General features: G+C 42.3%; 1 protein-coding gene across 2 annotated transcripts in view; it reads right to left on the reverse strand.

The window, feature by feature from the left end:
* grid1b (glutamate ionotropic receptor delta type subunit 1b) overlaps positions 1–14971 on the reverse strand; it is a 392400-nt gene extending 377429 nt beyond the window's left edge. Inside the window, exons 1-2 of one of the 2 annotated variants that reach the window (XM_036946259.2) lie at positions 14523–14971; positions 11253–11408 (exon numbers count right to left, since the gene is read on the reverse strand). In XM_036946259.2, coding sequence (XP_036802154.1) covers positions 11253–11408; positions 14523–14604 — 238 coding nt within the window. In that variant the 5' untranslated portion in view covers positions 14605–14971. The remainder of the gene's footprint in view (positions 1–11252; positions 11409–14522) is intronic. The other variant, XM_036946260.2, reaches the window with a different exon arrangement.
* Positions 14972–21146: the final 6175 nt, after the last annotated feature.

The following is a 21146-nucleotide window of genomic DNA, read 5'->3' on the forward strand; positions in this document are numbered from 1 at the left end:
AATATTTAATAAAACATGATAGGAGTTTTAGATGCCCGAATTAACGAGGGGGCGATTTGGAGGGCTTCATAACGGAAGCTGGAAGAATAAAGCAGGAAAGTAAAAACTGACCCCACTTTGCTGATTACAGCAGGCTACCACTCCGCTACCGAAGTATAGATCTCTGGAAGTCAGGACCTGCTAGATTAATAATAAACACCTCTGGAAAAGAACTACTGCATAAATATTTTTTCTTGGGGAATGAAAGGTGCTAATATATTGGCTAATAAAATGATATGGATATACTGCGAGGCTAATTGTTCGCCCCTGTTTTTCAATTTTCGCCTGAAATGACATACTCAAGTCTATGTCTTGGGAAATGTTCTTGTTACTTACAACCTCATGCTAATCGCATTAGCCAATGCCATGGAAGTGACACCGATCCCAAAGAGGTTTTAACTGCCTTAAATGGGAAAATAATAACAACCCTGAAGAATCACATCAACTCCTTTAAGTGCTGAGATACTTTCCAAACATGGCACATTTTGTATCCATGCAAAAAAATCTATTCCTGGCAAGATTAAGCATGAGATTTACATGAGAGGATACACTAAACGCTTCACACTAAACGCTTCCTCAGACCATGCACAGACCAGCTGGCTGGTGTTTACGGACATTTTCAATCTCTCCCTGTCCCAGTCTGCTGTCCACACTTGCTTCAAGATGTCCACCAAGGTAACTGAACTAAATGACTATCGCCCCGTAGCACTCACTTCTGTCACCATGAAGTGCTTTGAGAGGCTAGTTAAGGATCATATCACCTCTATCTTACCTGGCTCCCTAGACCCACTTCAATTTGCTTTAACGCCCCAATAGATCCACAGATGATGCAATCGCCAACGCACTGCACACTACCACATCCCATCTTGACATGAGGAATACCTACATTAGAATGCTGTTCATTGAATGTACCTCAGCCTTCAACACCATAGTACCCTCTAAGCTCATCATTAAGCTTGATGCCCTGGATCTGATCCCCGCCCTGTGCAACTAGGTCTTGACACTTCCTGATGGGCCACCCCCAGGTGGTGAAGGTAGGAAACAAAACCTGCACTTCGCTGATCCTCAACACATGGACCCCACAAGGGTGTATGCTCAGCCCCCTCCTGTACTCCCTGTTCACCCATGGCTGCGTGGCCATGCACGCCTCCAACTCAACCATCAAGTTTCCAGACGACACAACAGTAGTAGGTCTGATTACCAACAATGACGAGACAGCCTACATGGAGGAGGTGAGAGCCCTGGTGGAGTGATGCCAGAAAAATAAAATTTACACAATGATGGATACAAAATGAAGGAGCTGATCGTGGACTTCGGGAAACAGCAGAGGGAGCACGCCCCTATCCACATCAATGGGACCACAGTGGAGAAGGTGGAAAGCTTCAAGTTCCTCGGTGTACACATCACTGACAAACTGAATTGGTCCACCCACACAGACAAAAGTCAAATCAAAATCAAATAAACTTTATTTGTCACGTGCGCCAAATACAACAAGTGTAGACTTTACCATGAAATGCTTATTTACAAGCCCTTTAACCAACAGCGCAGTTCAAGAAGAGTTAAGAAAATATTTACCATGTAGACTAAAATAAAAAGTAATAATAAAAAGTAACACAATAAAAATAAAAATAACAATAACGAAGCTATACACAGGGGGCACCGGTACTGAGTCAGTGTGCTGGGGTACTGGTTAGTTGAGGTAATTTGTACATGTAGGTAGGGGTGAAGTGAATATGCATAGATAATAAACACTGAGTAGCAGCAGTGTACAAAGGGGGGGGGGGGGGTCAATGTAAATTGTCCGGTGGCCATTTGATTAATTGTTCAGCAGTCTTATGGCTTGGGGGTAGAAGCTGTTAAGGAGCCTTTTGGTCCTAGCCTTGGCACCCCAGTCCCGCTTGTCGTGCAGTAGCAAAGAAAACTGTCTATAACCTGGGTGACTGGAGTCTCTTACAATTTTATGGGCTTTCCTCGGACACCGCCTACTGTAGAGGTCCTGGATGGCAGGAAGCTTAGCCCCAGTGATGTATGGGCCGTAGGCACTACGCTCTGTAGCGCCTTACGGTCAGATGCCGAGCAGTTGCCATACCAGGCGGTGATGCAACCGGTCAGGATGCTCTTGATGGTGCAGCTGTAGAACCTTTGAGGATCTGGGGACCCATGCCAAATCTTTTCAGTCTCCTGAGGGGGAAAATGTTTTGTCTTGCCCTCTTCATGACTGTCTTGGTATGTTTGGACCATGTTAGTTTGTTGGTGATGTGGACACCAAGGAATACTCAACTCTTGACCCGCTCCACTACAGCCCCGTCGGTGTTAATGGGGGCCTGTTCGGGCCGCCTTTTCCTGTATTCAACGATCAGCTCCTTTGTCTTGCTCACATTGAGGGAGAGGTTGTTGTCCTTGCACCACACTGCCAGTTCTCTGTCCTCCTCCCTATAGGCCATCTCATCGATGTCGGCGATCAAGCCTACCACTGTTGTATCATCAGCAAACTTAATGATGGTGTTGGAGTCGTGTTTGGCCACGCAGTCATGGGTGAACAGGGAATACAGGAGGGGACTAACTACACACCCCTGAGGGGCCCCTGTGTTAAGGATCAGTGTGGCAGACATGTTGTTGCCTACTCTTATCACCTCGGGGCGCCCCGTCAGGAAGGCCAGGATCCAGTTACAGAGGGAGGTGTTTAGTTCCAGAGTCCTTAGCTTGGTGATGAGCTTTCTGGGCACTATGGTGTTGAACACTGAGCTGTAGTCAATGAACAGCACTCTCACCAGGTGAGAAAGGGCAGTGTGAAGTGCGATTGAGATTGCGTCATCTGTGGATCTGTTGGGGCGGTATGTGAATTGGAGTGGGTCTAGGGTGTCCGGGAGCATGCTGTTGATGTGAGCCATGACCAGCCTTTCAAAGCAGTTCATGGCTACCGACGCGAGTGCCATGGGGCAGCAATATTTTAGGCAGGTTATCTTCGCTTCCTTGGGCACAGGGACTATGGTGGTCTGCTTGAAACATGTAGGTATTACAGACTCGGTCAGGGAGAGGTTGAAAACGTAATTGAAGACACTTGACAGTTGGTCCACGCATGCTTTGAGTACACGTCCTGATAATCCGTCTGGCCCAGCAGCTTTGTGAATGTTGACCTGTTTAAAGGTTTTCTTCACATCGGCTACCGAGAGCGTTATCACACAGTCAACCAGAACAGCTGGTGCTCTTGTGCATGCTTCAGTGTTGCTTGCCTCGAAGCGAGCATGAAAAGCATTTAGCTCGTCTGGTAGGCTCGCAGCACTGGGCAGCTCGTGTCTGGGTTTCCCTTTGTAATCAGTAATAGTTTTCAAGCCCTGCCACATCCGACGAGCGTCAGAGCCGGTGTAATAGGATTCAATTTTAATCCTGTATTGACCCTTTGCTTGTTTGATGGTTCATCTGAGGACATGCAGGATTTCTTATAAGCGTCCGGATTAGTCCCCCGCTCCTGGAAAGCATCAGCTCTAGCATTTAGCTTGATGCAGATGTTGCCTGTAATCCATGGCTTCTGGTTGGGATATGTACATACAGTCACTGTGGGGAAGACTTCGTCGATACACTTATTGATGAAGCCAATGACTGAGGTGCTGTACTCTTCAATGCCATTGGATGAATCCCGGAAACATATTCCAGTCTGTGCTAGCAAAACAGTTCCGTATTGAGCAAGTCACTGGTACTTCCTGCTTTAGTTTTTGCTTGTAAGCAGGAAAGGTGGTCTAGGATTGTTTTTTTCTGGTTGCACATGTGACATGCTGGTAAAAATTTGGTAAAACCTTTTTTTGCCTGACAGTGTGGTGAAGAACCTCCGGAGGTTGAAGAATTTAGCTTGGCCCCGAAGACTCTCAAAAACTTTATCACCGGCCTTGTACGGAAACTGCACCGCCCACAACTGCAGCGCTCTCCAGAGGGGGGTACGGTTTGCCCAACGCATCACCAAGGGTGATGCCTGCCCTCCAGGACACCGACAGCACCCGATGTCCCAGGAAGGCCAAAAATATAATCAACCACCCGAGCCACGGCCTGTTCACCCCACTATCATCCTTCCAGGTGCATCAAACCTGGGACTGAGAGACTGAAAAACTGCTTCTACTGTATGTCAAGGCCATCAGATTGTTAAATAGCCATCAACCCTGCGCCTTAGAGGTTGCTGCCCTATATACAAAGACATGGAATCGCTGGCCACTTTAATAATGGAACACTAGTCACTTTAATAATGTTTACATACTGCTTTACTCATCTCATATGTATATACTGTATTCTATTCTACTGTATTTAGTCAAAGCCACTCTGACATTGATTGTCCTAATATTTATGTATTTATTAATTCCCTTCTTGTACTTTTAGATTTGTGTATTGTTGTGAATTGTTAGATACTACTGCACTGTTGGAGATAGGAACACAAGCGTTTCGCTACACACGCAATAGCATTTGCTAAATATGTGTATGTGACTAATACAATTTGATTTGATTTGAATAATTTAGCAGACACTCTTATCCAGAGCAACTTACAATAGTGAACGCATACATTTTCTTACTTTTTCGGTACTGGTCCCCGGTGGGAATCAAACCCTCAACGATGGCGTTGAGCAAGCGCTATGCTCTACCAACTGAGGCCCTCTACAGTTGCCTTTGCATTTCCACAATGTGGTCCGCAGTGGCTAAGAGCAGAGCGGCGTGGGTCGGCAGGTTGGCGCCAAGGTGAAGTACACTCAATAATAGACATTTCCCCTCTTGGAGAGTGGTGGCCCATGCTCTCATAACTCCAGTTTCAATGACTAGCTGTTATCACTACAGCCAGACCTTAACCCTGCTGTGGTTTAAAACGACTCTCCTTCCACCACGGTCACTACTAGCTACATGGTGCAGAAAGGGAAAAAACTCTCAAGGGAAATTGGCTCAGTTCCATTTTCAAGTGTTATATGCTTTATTGGGAACCAGCTTCTTCTCTGCTTGATCCACTTCACCCTACTTGATCCACTTCACCCTACTTGCTTGAGAAGTTGCAAGTTAATCCTACAAGTCTGGCTCAATGCTTTAGCAGGAAGTACAATAGCACTGAATGGTAATCTCTGTTCATCTCTGCTATACTAAAACATGAGAGATTGCCTACGGCTGATAGCAAGTGCTATATGATGGCCTAGTCGGCAGTATCCAAAAGACATGCAGTCAATGGGTGCCTATCATGTGAGCAGATCAGCACAGAGAGAGAGAGCAATGGAGCGAGACAGAAGTTAAGCGAATGAACAAAGCGTGCCGTGGGCAGGCACATCAGTGGGACAGAAGATGGTAATTTGTCTGCAAAGGACCGAGCAGCGGGAGCCATCACTCACACCGGAGCTCTCCATCATTAGATTCCCAGGTGTCTGAAGGTTATTTTATCAGGTAACGGAGAAACACACACACAACTGTCCTCACGCAACAGGCCTCCACAGCGAGCCCAAGCAGCTTGCCAGGCCGCCTGACCGCATTTGAATCAGTGTTTGCATCAGAATGCCGGGATATGAGCAGTAAAGTCCACAAATTAATTATCCCGGATGGCTCCGTTTAAAGCACGGTGCGCAGCTAATGGATGAACTCTCAGAGGCACCCACGGCAGTATATCTTGCGGAGGCAGAATTGGGCTTGTACTTTTGGATGTTTGTCCCCACTCCAGCTATGCATCTCCTTTCTAAATTGCACCAGTCCAAGAGAAAAAGTCAGGGCGGCACCATGATTAATTCTGCCCAATTGTTTCCTCTGTCATAAAATGGGCGTCTTTCACGCATTGCCAGCCAGCACTGACTGATGCGGGTTCAGGGTTGGAGCTGGCTGACATGAGGGATTCTCAGAGCTCACTGTAGAAACACAACAGAGAGGAAGAGAGGGAGGGAGAGGGAGGAGGAGAGAGGGAGATCAATCTCATCACTTTGTGATCCCAGTGTAACACTATCTCTGGTCCCATTGGAGAAGTTGCACATCGAAGTCGCGAGTCTCTCTACCTTCACGGTGAAAATAAGAGCAGGCTTAAGTCTTCTGTGATGTATCCTTATCAGTCGTATCGATTGTATTGTACATATCCATTGAACTCCAACTGAATAGGTCACTTCCAGGAGAGACGGATTAATGTTCTTCATCAACACTCATCTCATCTGCATGGCCACTAAAAAGGGCATATCAATTATACGCTTAAAGCCTGGAGAGAAAAGCTTTTTCTGTTTTGTTTTCTAGTGAGATGAATATGCATGTGGTAAATAATGGAACCCAACCAGTGAATGCTGCTCCGACAATGAGGAGAAATGTCTCCATGAACTATAACAATAATTTGTTCAGCGGAGGATGCCACGGGTAAAATGATTGTTTTAACACTCACGCAGTGGTAATGGAGCTGCTGGTCATGATGAAGAAAACGTCATTAGCCTAATTTGTTTGAATTTAAAAATCCATTAAAAATGTGTACAGCGAGAAACAAAAAGTTGAGCAAGTATCCAATAACGACACTTCAGCATCAGAGTCAATAAAAATATCGAACCATTATAAAGCTTGTTGAGATTTCTAGAATGAACAGCGCTGTGTAAGTTCAATAAGTTATTCTTATAATGATTATACAAATTGTTCTGTGGTTGGGGATGCTGAGTGTGAGGTTCTAATTCCAATTATTTTTTACCAAACATTTCATAGGTAATGAGAAATGTAATTAGACAAACTTTCAGAAGTCATTCTTGATGCTTATAAACAATAGTTTTATATAGAATAAAATCAAAGGTTTGCGGTAAAATAATTGCATGTTCCAAGGATGAAAAACAACTCCTCCCTAAATGCACAATCACCATTATTAATGAGCTGCCACTGTCATAAGAAACACTAATGCTTTGTCTTGTGTTTTCAAACGAGCTAAATCAACTTTACTGCAATGAACAACTGTGTGTGTGCGTGCAAGTCAGTGCATGCATATGTCATGTTTCTCTGCTCTTTTATGAAATGTCTTCATTGGTGTTGTGAATTATTCTGTATCCATGGGCAACGGGAGGGGTAGGGTAACGCATGCTTTCCTTGTCCTCAAGCAACACAATACGGACATCATTAGGGATGAAACACTGCCTAACAGTTACCATGAACAAAACATAGGACTATGTGTGCCTCCAGTATCTTCACTTGCATTGGTTGTTCACTCCTACAAAACTCCACCTATCATGTTTCTCTAAAATGTTCAATTAAACACAGGGAAACAGCACTGGGCAGAGGGTTTCTTATTAACCTCCTTTCGTATGGGAACAAAACGTAATGGGCACAGGCAGGGGCGTTATGACACCTATTATTTTAGAGGGTCACGAAGTACGTGTGGATGGGGGGGAAGGGGGTTGGAGAATTTAGCACTTTTCAAACACCTGAAACAGATATTTCCTGTAATCAGGAGCTATAATCATTATGCCTAATTCTAAATAAAATAAGTTATATGTACAGTATATAATTGTCATTTTAATGAGGGTGTCATCTCTATATAGTACATTAACATGCCTAGGATATTACATCCACATTCCAACACAGTTAATGAGATCATGACACACATCATCATCACTACAGGCACATATCATGGCGTCATAATTAAAGCACACATATTCATTGTGGTGCCAGATTATGTTCAAACCAAGTGTTTTTCTGCATATATAAGCATGCCTCTGTATCTTCCAGACTGGTGTTTCTATTTTTAAAGCATCTAAATATCTTTCTTTGCGTCTCTGCTAAAATCTAGGTAAAAGATTGAAAGGAATTATAGTGTTATTCAGTTCATTTATGAATTGCTTGTTTTTGTAAAGTCTAGCAACCTTGCCAGCAGGCATGCCAGCTAAGACAGACGAACTTGATTGACAGCCTGAAATGGCTAGGAAGCTAGTTATGAGGTTGGAAGATTGGGAACCTATCTAACTGGCTAGCTAAAGCCAACTTCATGAAATGTATAGGTGGCTAGTATTACAGAGAAACAACAAAACATGTTGTTTTCATTCATTCCTCAAGAAGGAATCAATAGGCTACATAGCTTAACCAAATGTACAAACATACTTCCTGTGTGTCTTGCCCATCACTGGCAGCTAAATCAAATCAAGCATTATGTGTGTCACTCTACACTCTCTCTTTGCCTGGTCCAGTCAGTGTGCCCCCTCCGCAAAATACTGCTGGTGGTAGATCTCTCTACAGTTAATATAAGGAAATTAGTCAATTGAAATAAATTAATTAGGCCCTAATCTATGGATTTCACATGACTGGTAATACAGATATGCATCTGTTGGTCACAGATAACTTTTTTTAAAAGGTAGGGGCGTGGATCAGAAAAGCAGTTAGTATCTGGTGTGACCACAATTTGCCTCTTGCAGCGTGACACATCCCCTTCGAATAGAGTTGAACAGGCTGTTGATTGTGGCCAGGGTAAATTTGTCCCACTACTCTTAATGGCTGTGTGAAGTTGCTGGATATTGGCGGGAACTGTAACACGCTGTCGTACACATCAATCCAGGGCATCCCAAACATGCTCAATAGGTGACATGTCTGGTGAGTATGCAGGCCATGGAAGAACTGGAACATTTTCAGCTTCCAGGAATTGTGTACAGATCCTTGCATTATTGGGCCATTCATTATCATGCTGAAACATGAGTTGATGGCAGCGGAGAAATGGCACGACAATGGGAATCTCGTTACGGTATCTCTGTGCATTCAAATTGCCATCGATAAAATGCAATTGGGTTCATTGTTCATAGCTTATGCCTGCCCATTCCATAACCCCAAGAATGTTGACATCAGCAAACCGCTCGCCCACATGACACATACAAACTGTCTACAGTTGAAACCGGGATTAATCAATGAAGAGCACCTTTCTCCAGCATGCCAGTGGCCATTGAGGGTGAGCATTTGTCCACTGAAGTCGGTTACAACAAAATAAGCTTTTTGTGCACATGCATATTGAACATGTCTGGGATCTTTTATTTCAGCTCAGGAAACATGGGATCAACAATTGACATGTTGCGTTTATATTTTTGTTTAGTATGTTTTCGATAAAACGTGGATTTGAAAAAAAAATCTGTTTAGTAATTAGTTGAACATCTGAAAAAAATCTAAAATAAAACAGGACAAATCTGAGGGGGCACGTGCCCTTGTGCTCCCTATTGGCATGACGCCTCTGGTGGAGCTAAGCAACAGAGCGTTGTGTTCTAAGTTAGCCAGGGATCTCTCTCTCCTCCCTCTCCGCAAGACAGGCATCAGATCAGCAGCTCCATGGCCCCCTGGGCGTCTTTTGTTTCTATTGCTCTCTGAGAGCGGATCGGTGTGAATCCCTCCCTCATTACCCATAATCCTCCAAAGAGGGCTGACTATCTGGCGTGGAGGAAAAGGTCAGCGGTGAGTGGGACGTCATCGAGCCGCTCCCTGGCTGTGCCATATTGATCTCCTCTGTCCCTTTGTCATTAATTGAAAAAGCCCAGGGACTCAACTGTGACCAATTAACGGGCTGCCTCCAAAGTAAATGGGAAAAATATGCCATTGTTAGTGTACTCGTGTGCAAAGGCCACGTATACTTACATGCAGTTAGCATAGATTTGCTGAAAGAGATGTATGAAAATAATGAGCAGCATGTCCTTTGCTGCTATTGACCTCCTCTGGAAGGTCACGGAAGGATCACTGACTGAGTTTCGACTTCAATTCAACATCAACGGCTGCCAAAACAAGATAAGTGTGCATGTACTGTATACGACCTGTACAGACCTCTGGCGAGTAATGATGACATTGTTTACAAGTAATTCTAGAATATCAGAGAACATCCTTGTACTCAGAAACGTCTTTGAACATAGCCCAAGGCAAAGGTTAAACATGCTGATTGTGCTAATTCACAGGGGCATTGACCCATTGCTCAACTCTCAGGGGTGGGTGTTAAAGATGCACTATCAAACTTTTGTATAATTTCAACCATTAGTTTTGAAAGTGGTGCTCACGAGCCAAAAGTGGTCCTCGTTTTTTTGTGTCCTACATCATCAAATTGTGTCCTGTGTCATCCATTTCGTATGATTTGTGATGTCCTGCATTTATTTTGCATTTCGTATGATATGTTAGTAATCCAATTCGTGCTATATATAGGCAATGTAGACTATCATTGTGAATAAGAATTTGTTCTTAACTGACTTGCCTCGTTAAATAAAGGTTAAATAAAATAAAAAAATAATAAATATGTTACGAATTTGTTGATCCTGGAGTGTATCTTTAACTGTAGCTTGGTTGACACAAATGAGCGTGTGAATACACTGTGGATACAGCGTTTAAGTGTGATAGAGCAATGACACATCTCCCTTGTAACACTCCCCTGGCTGATGTCTGTTCAAAGGTCATAGCTTCTTCAACCCAGAAACAGATTTACAGGGCGATTTCAGTGTTATGGGTGTTACATTTGAATGCAAAATCACAACTTTAATGTCTCAGAATGGACAAACGAAATTTAAATGATTCCTATGATTGTGTGTTGTGCCCCTTAGGAGTTCTAAATATTGGCATGTTGGAGATATGAAGCAAATTCGAGGGATTAAGGATATTACATGAAATGGCCCCGTTTTTTGGAGTGACTGAACATATTAGCTAAATCCTGTGAGTTTGTAAGTCTTAAGGTCAAAAGAAGGATAGGCATTTCGAAGGCAATGCTTGGCTGAACAAAACAAGGACTATTTTTGAAAATATTGTAATTTCCATTACTACTAAAGAGGAAAAACGACTACTATAGATGTTACACCTTCCATTGTGGATATTACAGTCTGAAACAGCAACAACAACAAAAAACGTATCTAAATCTACCATCATCATGATCATCACCCATACAACAGTAAGACAAGCAAATCAGGCTACCCTTCTTGAAAGCAGAACGTCTATAGGGGTGTCTGCGTACTGGATGGCAATTATGTAGAAAATTGCTATTGAGTCCTGCTCGACTCAATACTTCCACCTAGCTTTCTATTCACAGAAGACACTGCTGCTGGACTAGTTTGGGGAGCCTTGGCTTAAAGAGCATCAAAGAGGAACAGATATTCCCCTTAAAAGGACCATATTCCCATCTTAAAAATATGACTAACTAGCCTATAAACGGCACTAGAGGTAGGTTATGGTACTATAAAGTACTAACCAAATATGGCGAAAGGGGAAAGGGAAAACAATGCATTAAAACAATATAATGGCATCAGACTTACCTTCCTGGACCGCCTGGAAAGGGTTGTTAACCTCGACAAGTTTTATGGAATGTGTGATTTTCTCGCTCTGCAAAATGTCGTCGTTGAGACTGAGGTCTGAGATCGCCAGCTGGAAAACCTCGTCATCCCTCACTGCGTTCTCCTCGAATATGGCACCTGTTGAAAATATGACATTTTCAACATTGCAATATGTGTAGACGTCCGTTTTCTAAGACTACTGAGGCAGTTGCATTTCAGTTTCAGAGAAATCTCGTTCGCCTGACACTTCTGCCTATGTGTAGCCTAATTAGCCTGGGGCTGGGGCTCGGGACGAGGTTAGTTTCAGAGAAACGATTGAAAAGGTCGAATTTGTAAAAGAAAGGGGTGATATGACATGACATGTTAAATCGCCTTTCCTGATTTAGGTTTTTAGTTAAGCTTAATTAGCATTATAATGAAATGTTGGCGGATACACATAGATCATTGAATGGGTGGATGCCACATCAAGACTTTTCACTTTCCCTGCCCGTAAATGGTGGTTATACGATCCCCAAATTTCAGCACCATGGAGAGCAAGAATGTTGTACCATCTTTTCGACCTATATAAACAAACTCTCAGCCCCAGCTCCTCTTAGAATATGTACAATAACGAAATACTGTGTCTTGGACCAGATAACCGAAATCTAATCCTTGTTTTTACCATTGTAAAAAGCTGGCCCTGTATTAGCAGTTAGTGGCGATTTCTGCCCACTCATCATCGGCTTCAGTTAGATATGGGCCGGGCTTCACAATATAACTTCGACCATGCTAGACCTACTACACTATGAAATCCGTTAAGGTTTCACATTATGACCTGGAATTGTTTGTTGATACATTATCAGTCATTTGAAGTTCATTATTGTAAACAGCTTTCAGATGCTATACGATAAAGTAGATTAGGATGTATCGTATTTTGCAGGTGTGCAGGTGTTTTGAGCGAATAGCCTGCTTGATGGTTAACTGGTGTGTTCATCTTATTTAGCGGGGGATGAGAATGTCGCATCTGCCCATTCTGTTTGCCATTGAGAACCGATTGGATTCCCGGTGTTCGAGCCCGCCTTCCAATGCAGGGCTAGATAACCAGCGTCTCATCACCCCGTAAATCCCTCACGTCAGGTGTCCAATTTATGAGACAGACCTATTCCTCTCCTGCTTATGAACACACTCCTCTTTTAGCTACAATGATAACTTAAGAGGAGAAGAAGAACGAATAGGAGAGTTAAAGGATATAGTGCTAAAGAGGGGGGAAACTTGGTTATTTCACGTCGTTCACAACTGACTGTCTCTATTGGTAGCATTTTACGCACAATAACAATAACCCTAAACTGTCTGATTTCTGTAGGATAGCCATATCCATTTCACATTAATAGCCTATATACAAAGCTAGGAGGAGTAACCACCCAAAAAATTGACCGTCATGAAACTGCCACATTCGATAGTGGGCAGTCTTTTGATTGCCAAGTTCGACCCGTCTTTTATTGAGGGCTATCCAGACTTTTTGCGCAGAAGCAGACTGGGCACGGAGACTATTTGAACCTCATGCCTCATGCGTCAAGCATTCTAAATGAGCATCCGTGGTGTTCGAACGTAATGGTGTACCACTCTTCAACTTCCCTCGTTAAGACAATATTTAATCGGAAGTTCATCAGAAAAATAATTAATCGTTTTAACCATGTTCATGTTTAGATTAGCGTAGCCTCGGCTACTCAAGGGTAGGCTAACGCTTGAAATAGCACGCTCGATAGGTTACTTACTGGCTTTGCACTGCAAGCTTTTCCTGTCAAGATCACCGATACATTGGATTCCAATAGAACAAAATGTGCCAAAAACGCATCACAACCTCAACGGACATTAAATGAACGTTTTGAAAACATTATAATAGCCAAATCCAGGTAAAAGCCCTGGTTTCGGGGTAGAGAGGTTGGTGGGGATGACAAAAGTGCAATGGCTACATTACAACTATTCCAATTTCCTTTAGACCGGCTTTGTTAGCTATATGCGGTTGTTATTTATATATGGGTTAGGCAGACAAAAGTGCAAATGCCATCGATGATAGTGTATCCAATACATGTTTAATTATAAACCCCCGCAATGCTGCCTCTGAAGCTTGATAGTGTCCAAGACAAATAACCTACATGCCTAAGTACTGCAGAATTCTCAAATGTCAAATGCTTCAACTGTTGTCGTGCTTGATGGCTTTATTTCAAGCAATCAACTGGTCACTGCTGCATCACCATTGGTATGCAAAGGTTTTAATGGGCAATTTAAAAAACTGATGTTCCACTGCTAAGGTGTGTATACGTGCGCGCGCGTGTGTGTGTGTGTGTGTGTGTGTGTGTGTGTGTGTGTGTGTGTGTGTGTGTGTGTGTGTGTGTGTGTGTGTGTGTGTGTGTTGGTCAAACAAATGGCATTAAACAAATGCCAGTGGCATTACTCAGAAATACAACAATCCAGTCATTCATATTGACCCCTCCCTTCCCCCCACCATCTTCTCCTCCACTGCCGATGTTAGTTGTTTCAGTAAAAAAAAAATATTCAAGACAGATAAAATACATTGGACAAATCTGAATTCTTACCCACCCAAATTCACCAAACAGGTTACACTGGAATCTATTCTACTGTTGGTTTAGTATTTGTCCCTTTGTCATGTATTTCCTTCACAGGCGTGTATTAACATTTCGCTCACGTTCAATTCAAAGTTCAAGCTATAGATGGGGACCGGGAGGAGAAGGGATAGGCAATCCTTTAAAACCCACGTTGTGTTAGTTCGTCTGATCTAAGCAAATTAGTTAGGTTTTTGTCGTGTGAATAACAATATATTTGTAATGTCTTTATTCTCATGATTTATGAAAATACACATTAGCGGTGCACTTTTCTAGGGACTTTCAATCAAGCGTTTGCAAAGCCATTCATGTGATATTCTGTATAATAGGCAAGGTAAACTGACAAACTGATCTGACAATGACTGCATGGTTTAGAATTCAAGTTAAGATATTGTAACATTTGTACAGCTCCACTTATGACTACGCTACTGACCAGAACTACAGATCTAGCGTGTAAGATCTTTAGTTCAAACTCGCTCTTCATTCAGGCTACTAACACATTCAAGATGCATATCTGTCACCCTTATGCTTTCCTAAATGTGTCTTTAATTTCAACAACAAAAGACCGCACTGTTTTATTCGAAGCCCCGAAGGGGTTTATATCACACGTCCGCGCTTTCATCCCTTTCCCCCTGCACATGCTCCTTACCGATGTGAATGATAGAGTCCGCGCTTGCCACTGAATTGCATTGCAATATCCAAAAGGAAATACATATTATCAGCACTTCCATCTCCGGTTTTGGCTAAAGCAGCTCATCCACGGCCCCTCGTGTGTCAGACCAATCCAAAATAAGCAGCAGTGCGTAAACCAGTTGTTCAGATTGCGACTGAATGAAAGCCGAAGAGAAAACTATAAGGAGGGAGGAAAAATGTCCAGGGTTTCCGGGGTATAGAGAATACGTTAGTGGGAAAGGGAGGTGGCGGTTGGGCAGAAAGGCTTTTCGGTAAGTAAGGCTGAGAATCCGGCGCGCTCTCTGTGGCTCTCGCTCTATCCAGCGAGAGTCTGAAACATAACAATCTGCAAACTGCAGAGGAGGGACCCCCCCACAGACACACACACACACACACGCACGCGCGCTGTCTCTCGCTAGCTCACTCTCGATTTTCCCGACCCACGTGACTGCAGAGACTCTCTATCTACACCGCTAAGCTGTCCGGAGAAGGCAGGGAGAGATGGAATCCGAGCAAGCCGGAGACGGGGACGGCGATCAAGACATGCCCTTGAGGCTCCGTCTATCAGCGAATGTACATTACCATGGAAGGTCGGGAACCTGGAAAACCAAAGAATAGCCTATATTAAAAGCACATGGATGGCGCGAAAAGCAGACTTGCATTGCAGTGTAAGTAATCGCACCGGGAGCATAACTTCCAATTTATAGTTTACTGTCATAGAATATTTTATTTTCAAATGACAAATAGATTGGTGCATGGTAGCCTGTAGCTACGGGGATGCCACACGCAGCATACTGCGCTGAGGGGTATGTGTATGTGTGTGCGTAAAACCTTTCCACAGCTACAGGTTTGTATAGGGGACCATTTGAAGCGTTGCAAAAATTCACATGTGAAAATTAACTAAATGGCATGAATCGGAAAGAACAGACGTGGCTTGGACAGTGTCTGCTAAGCGTGCCTGCCCGTAGATAACGCGTGAGCGCACATACTGTTGTGGAGGGGACGCTACTGCAATGTAGTTTGGACGCAGAGGATACACGGGTGGGTATAGAGCACATCTGGCATGGTTTGATACAGGAGCTCATCTAGATCTGTTAGCCCACTGTCTTTGGAAGTTTTGTTAAAAAAAAATATATGTATTATATTCTAACCATTGATTACAGTGTCTATTCCACTGACCGCGGTGACAGTGTGGTAAGCCTTCATTTCCATATCGACTGTATTTGGAGACATGGATTTTGATAGTAATTCTGTTTATATTAACGCCTGACAAACTGTACACAACTGTTCTTGCATGCCAGTTAAATGACATGTCGAACCTGTCATAAGTTAAGGAGAGATTGTACACATGGACATGGAGCAAAGTGACATCATTGTGTTATTCTATTTTCTGACCTACGAGGTTCATACTACAGGTTGATCATGTAGATGGCCGAAGAAGGAAGATCACACCCTGAAACTCCAAAAACGAAAGAACCTTCTGTTTTTTTCCCCGCCAGGACAATGGTCCATTTCAGAGAATATTTCTTCATGTAAGAAATGGAACAGTAATATTCTTAATCTTACAATTAAAGGATATTTCTTGCGAATGAATGAGAGACGGAAATGTCCCTTAATTGTTTGGCTAAGTCTATTTTTCTCACGGAGAGATTTCAGCACCATGGACAGCTCCGGACTCTACTCATCGCTTTATGATGGATGACTCAATGTCAGATCACATTCGTGCCTCTCTTACAGAGCTGCACATACGGAAGGCTATAATAATAATACCTCTTGTAAGCCCATACAGTGTATGAATATGCATACATTTTTCTAGACATGTTAAGGGAATTCTGGCTTCTAAACTTTCCCTATATAATTTGCATATATATTTTAGGTTAAAAGGGCTATTCAATATGCAAACATAATTGATTGCTTATAGCCGGATTGGGCCAGAGGCACTGAGTTGCACACATGCAGTGAATTGGGATTTTATATCGGTTGACGTTCACGGTAGGGAAAGCGCGCCCACAGCTAGACTCTGGTAACAAGTGGTTGCTGCAGCTCGATCTTTTAGCCTCTCCCAAGATGGAAAAGGAGCAGGGTCGAGAGAAAACAGGGATTTTCTAATAAATGGCATGAGACTGATAGAGAACCGACTCCTAGCCTGTAGACAGTTTAAAATAAATGTTGAACTAAACCACAGAATAAGAAAATAACTGAATTACATACAGTACAGCATTTGTCAAGCATTCCACCAGCGTAGACCAAGTCAAATCCAAGGACACAAAATGTCATATATTTTATGAAAACAATACATATAGGCTACAATGCTACAATGTATTTTGTAGACAGTTTAATGTACTGTCTCCAGTAAGCATTTTAAAGGGCCGGCTCTAGGCGTAAGAGACATAAGCCGATGCTTAGGGGCCTGTCCGCTAGGGGGCCTAAACCCCAAAAAATATATACATTATTTGTTAACTCAATCAGGGTCTCAACTTACTGTTGAGAGTTAGAAGTCAGTCTAACTAAATTATGTAAACTTGTAGTAGTCATGGCCGAAAACCGACCAGGCGCGCAGGGCACGTGTCCAGGGATCCTGATCTCCACGGTAACAATTAAAGAAAACTCCAGCTGTCAATCCACTAGCCTCAATGAGGTTGCAAATTGCCCAGCTGTGAAGTCCCACATGTGCAAACAAACAAATTACATTTCCTTACACATTGTCACGAACTGTCAATATTTCCGACGCCATGAAGCAATGAAACATAGTAATGATCCATTCTCCCAGCACATTAAAGCATTGATCGATAAGGGTGCAATTATATTGTCCTATGAACAGGAATCATTGCCGCTAACAGTGGCCCATGTTGGGGTGCGATGAGACGGCATGAAGCGGAGAAGCTAATGCTGTTATATGGCGATGGCACTCTTCTGCGGGTGGTCCTAGACCAAGTCAAGCCAGTCATTGGAGTGAATTGGGCCTGCACGCCCATGCTGTTCTGTAATTCTGGAGGGAGTTTGGGTTTGTTTGACCAATATATAGGCCATCTTTTCACCAGTTTGACACACTTATATATAGAGTGGGCAAATCATTAAAAGTGCCTGCTCATCCATGACATGGACTGACCAGGTGAATCCAAGAGAAATCTATGATCTCTTATTGATGTCACTTGTAAAAATCCATTTCAATCAGTGTAGATGAAGGGGAGGAGACGGCTTAAAGAAGGATTCTTAAGCCTTGAGACAATTGAGACGTGGATTTTGTACGTTTTCCATTCAGAGGGGGAATGGGAAAGACAAAAGTTTGAACTGCCTTTGAACGGGGCGTGGTAGTAGGTGCCATGCCCCCCGGTTTGTGTCAAGAACTGCAACACTTCTGGATTATTCAACTCAATATTAGGACGGTGTTCTGAATGTTTTGTACACTTGGTTTATATGAAATATGGGAAGAATCAAAAGGTACGAGGCAGTGGAGTAAAGTACTTAAGTAAAAAAAACGTGAAAGTACTACTGAAGTCGTTTTTGGGGCTATCTGTACTTTTCTGTACTATTTATATTTTTGACTTCAGTACATTCCTAAATAAAATTATGAACTTTTTACTCCATACATTTTCCCTGACATTCAAAAGTACTTGTTACATTTTGAACGCTTAGTAGGACAAGAACATTTTCTAAGTCACACACTTATCAAGAGAACACATGGTCATCCCTACTGCCTCTGATCTGGCTGGCTCACTAAACACATGCTTCATTTGTAAATGATGTCTGAGTGTTGGAGTGTGCCCCTGGCGATCAGTAAATAAAAAAAAACGAAAAAAATGTGTCCGTCTGCTTTGCTTAATATAAGGAATTTGAAATGATTTATACTTGTACTTTTACTTTTGATACTTTAGTATATTTCAGCAGTTACATTTACTTTTGATATTTAAGTATATTTATAACAAAATTCTTTTAGACTTTTACTCAAGTAGTATTTTACTTGGTGACACATTTTTACTTGAGTCATTTTCTATTAAGGTATCTTTACTTTGAATCAAGTATGACAATTGGGTACATTTTCCACCACTGGTAGGAGGTCTATTTTGTGTTGCAAATACATGCATTATATGTTAAGAGATACACTTATTCAAGTCTTAATAAAAGGTTAACAAATATATTCCCAGCACAGTTATAAATCAGCTGTTTGAGCTGAAGTTACTGGATAAAGATCAAATGATGCCTATTCAGACAAAAATAAATCCTTAAAGGGTATAGAATGCTAGCAGACACATGTATGCAGTATGCCTACTGTATACATGTCACATTTGCTGTCATGACAACGTCAGATTACTACTACAGGAAGCTCTGTTCTTGTCAACTTCAAACTGAAAATGGAAACTAAAGGTAGACTATCATCTGGCCCATGGTTCACATGCAAGTCAATGACCTGGGACCTTTGTATGTATCAACTGTCTCAGAGTAGGAGTGCTGTTCTAGGATCAGGTCCCCCCCCCTGTACATATAATCTTAGTCATTTAGATCTACATTAAAAAATGATCCTAAATCAGCACTTCTAATCTGAGACACTTGATACATAGGGTTCCCGATACTTCTAACTTCACAAACCACTGTCATGGTGTCCTGCATGACAATTGAAATGATGTAAATGTAATGACATGTTTAACCTGCTTTACTGACGCAATAAAGAATAATAGAAACTACATCTGGGTTTTTTAATCATCGTTAATAAACAAGCATTTGGGATTTGAGTTAATAATCTTTATTAATTTGATTCAATTGCATAAGGTTGTAATGTACAGTACCAGTCAAAAAGTTGACACCTAATCATTCAAAGGTTTTTCTTTATTTGTACTATTTTCTACATTGTAGAATAATAGTGAAGACATAAAAACTATGAAATAACACATTTGGAATCATGTAGTAAACAAGAAAGTGTTAAACAAATCAAATATATTTTATATTCGAGATTCTTCAAAGTAGCCACCCTTTGCCTTGATGAGAGCTTCTTTGCTGCCAATGACTGGAAAGAATTTCAAAAATCACTGAAGCTGGAGACTCATATCTCCCTCACTAACTTTAAGCATCAGCTGTCAAAGCAGGTCAAAGATCATTACACCTGTATATAGCCCATCTGTAAATTGCCCATCCAACTACCTCACCCCCAAATTGTTTTTTTGTTGCTTCTTTGCACCCCAGTATCTCTACTTGCACATGAATCTTCTGCACATATATCACTCCAGTGTTTAATTGCTAAATTGTTATTACTTCACCACTATGGCCTATTTATTGCCTTACCTCCCTAATCTTACCTCATTTGCACACACGGTATATAGATTTTTTTCTATTGTGTGACTGTGCGTTTGTTAATTCCATGTGTAACTCTGTGTTGTTATTTTTGTCGCACTACTTTGCTTTACCTTGGCCAGGTTGCAGTTGTTCTCAACTGGGCTACCTGGTTAAATAAAGGTGAAATAAATAAATAAATAGTCACCTGCATAGTCAATGCATTTCAATTAACAGGTGTGCCTTGTTAAAAGTTCATTTGTGGAATTTCTTTCCTTCTTAATGCATTTGAGCCAATCAGTTGTGTTGTGACAAGGTAGGGAGGTATACGAATATAGCTCTATTTGGTAAAATACCAAGTCCATATTATGGCAAGAAAAGCTCAAATAAGCAAAGAGAAATGACAGTCCATCATTGCTTTATGACTTGAAGGTCAGACAATCCAGAACATTTCAAGAACTTTGAAAGATTCCTCAATTGCAGTAACAAAAACCATTAGGCGCTATGGTGAAACTGGCTCTAATGAGGACCACCACAGGAAAGGAAGACCCAGAGTTACCTCTGTTGCAGAACATAAGTTCATTAGAGTTACCCGCCTCAGAAATCGGCAATTAACTGCACCTCAGATTGCAGCCCAAATAAATGCTTCACAAAGTTCAAGAAACAGACACAATCAATCAAATTTATTTATAAAGCCCTTTTTTACATCAGCCAATGTCACAAAGTGCTGTACAGAAACCCAGCCTAAAACCCCAAACAGCAAGCAATGCAGATGTAGAAACACGGTGGCTAGGAAAAACTCCCTAAACAGGCAGGAACCTAGGAAGAAACCTAGAGAGGAACCAGGTTCTGAGGGGTGGCCAAGCCTCTTCTGGCTGTGACGCGGTTGAGATTATAACAGTACATGGACAAGATATTCAAACGTTCATAGACGACAAGTAGGGTCAAATGATAATAATAATTACAGTGGTTGTAGAGGGTGCAACAGGTCAGCACCTCAGGAGTAAATGTCAGTTGGCTTTTCATAGCCGAGCATTCAGAGTTAGAGACAGCAGGTGCGGTAGAAAGAGAGAGTCGAAAACAGCAGGTCTGGGACAGGTAGCACGTCCGGCAAACAGGTCAGGGTTCCATAGCCGCAGGCAGAACAGTTGAAACTGGAGCAGCAGCCCTACCAGGTAGACTGGGGACAGCAAGGAGTCATCAGGCCAGGTAGTCCTGAGGCAAGGTCCCAAGGCTCAGGTCCTCCAGGGAGGGAGAGAGAGAATTAGAGGGAACATACTTCACACAGGACACCGGAAAAGACAGGAGAATTACTCCAGTTATAACAGACTGACCC

This window comes from Oncorhynchus mykiss, chromosome 16 (genome assembly GCF_057628025.1).
Source record: "Oncorhynchus mykiss isolate SJ-2025 chromosome 16, ASM5762802v1, whole genome shotgun sequence".
Lineage (NCBI taxonomy): Eukaryota > Metazoa > Chordata > Actinopteri > Salmoniformes > Salmonidae > Oncorhynchus > Oncorhynchus mykiss.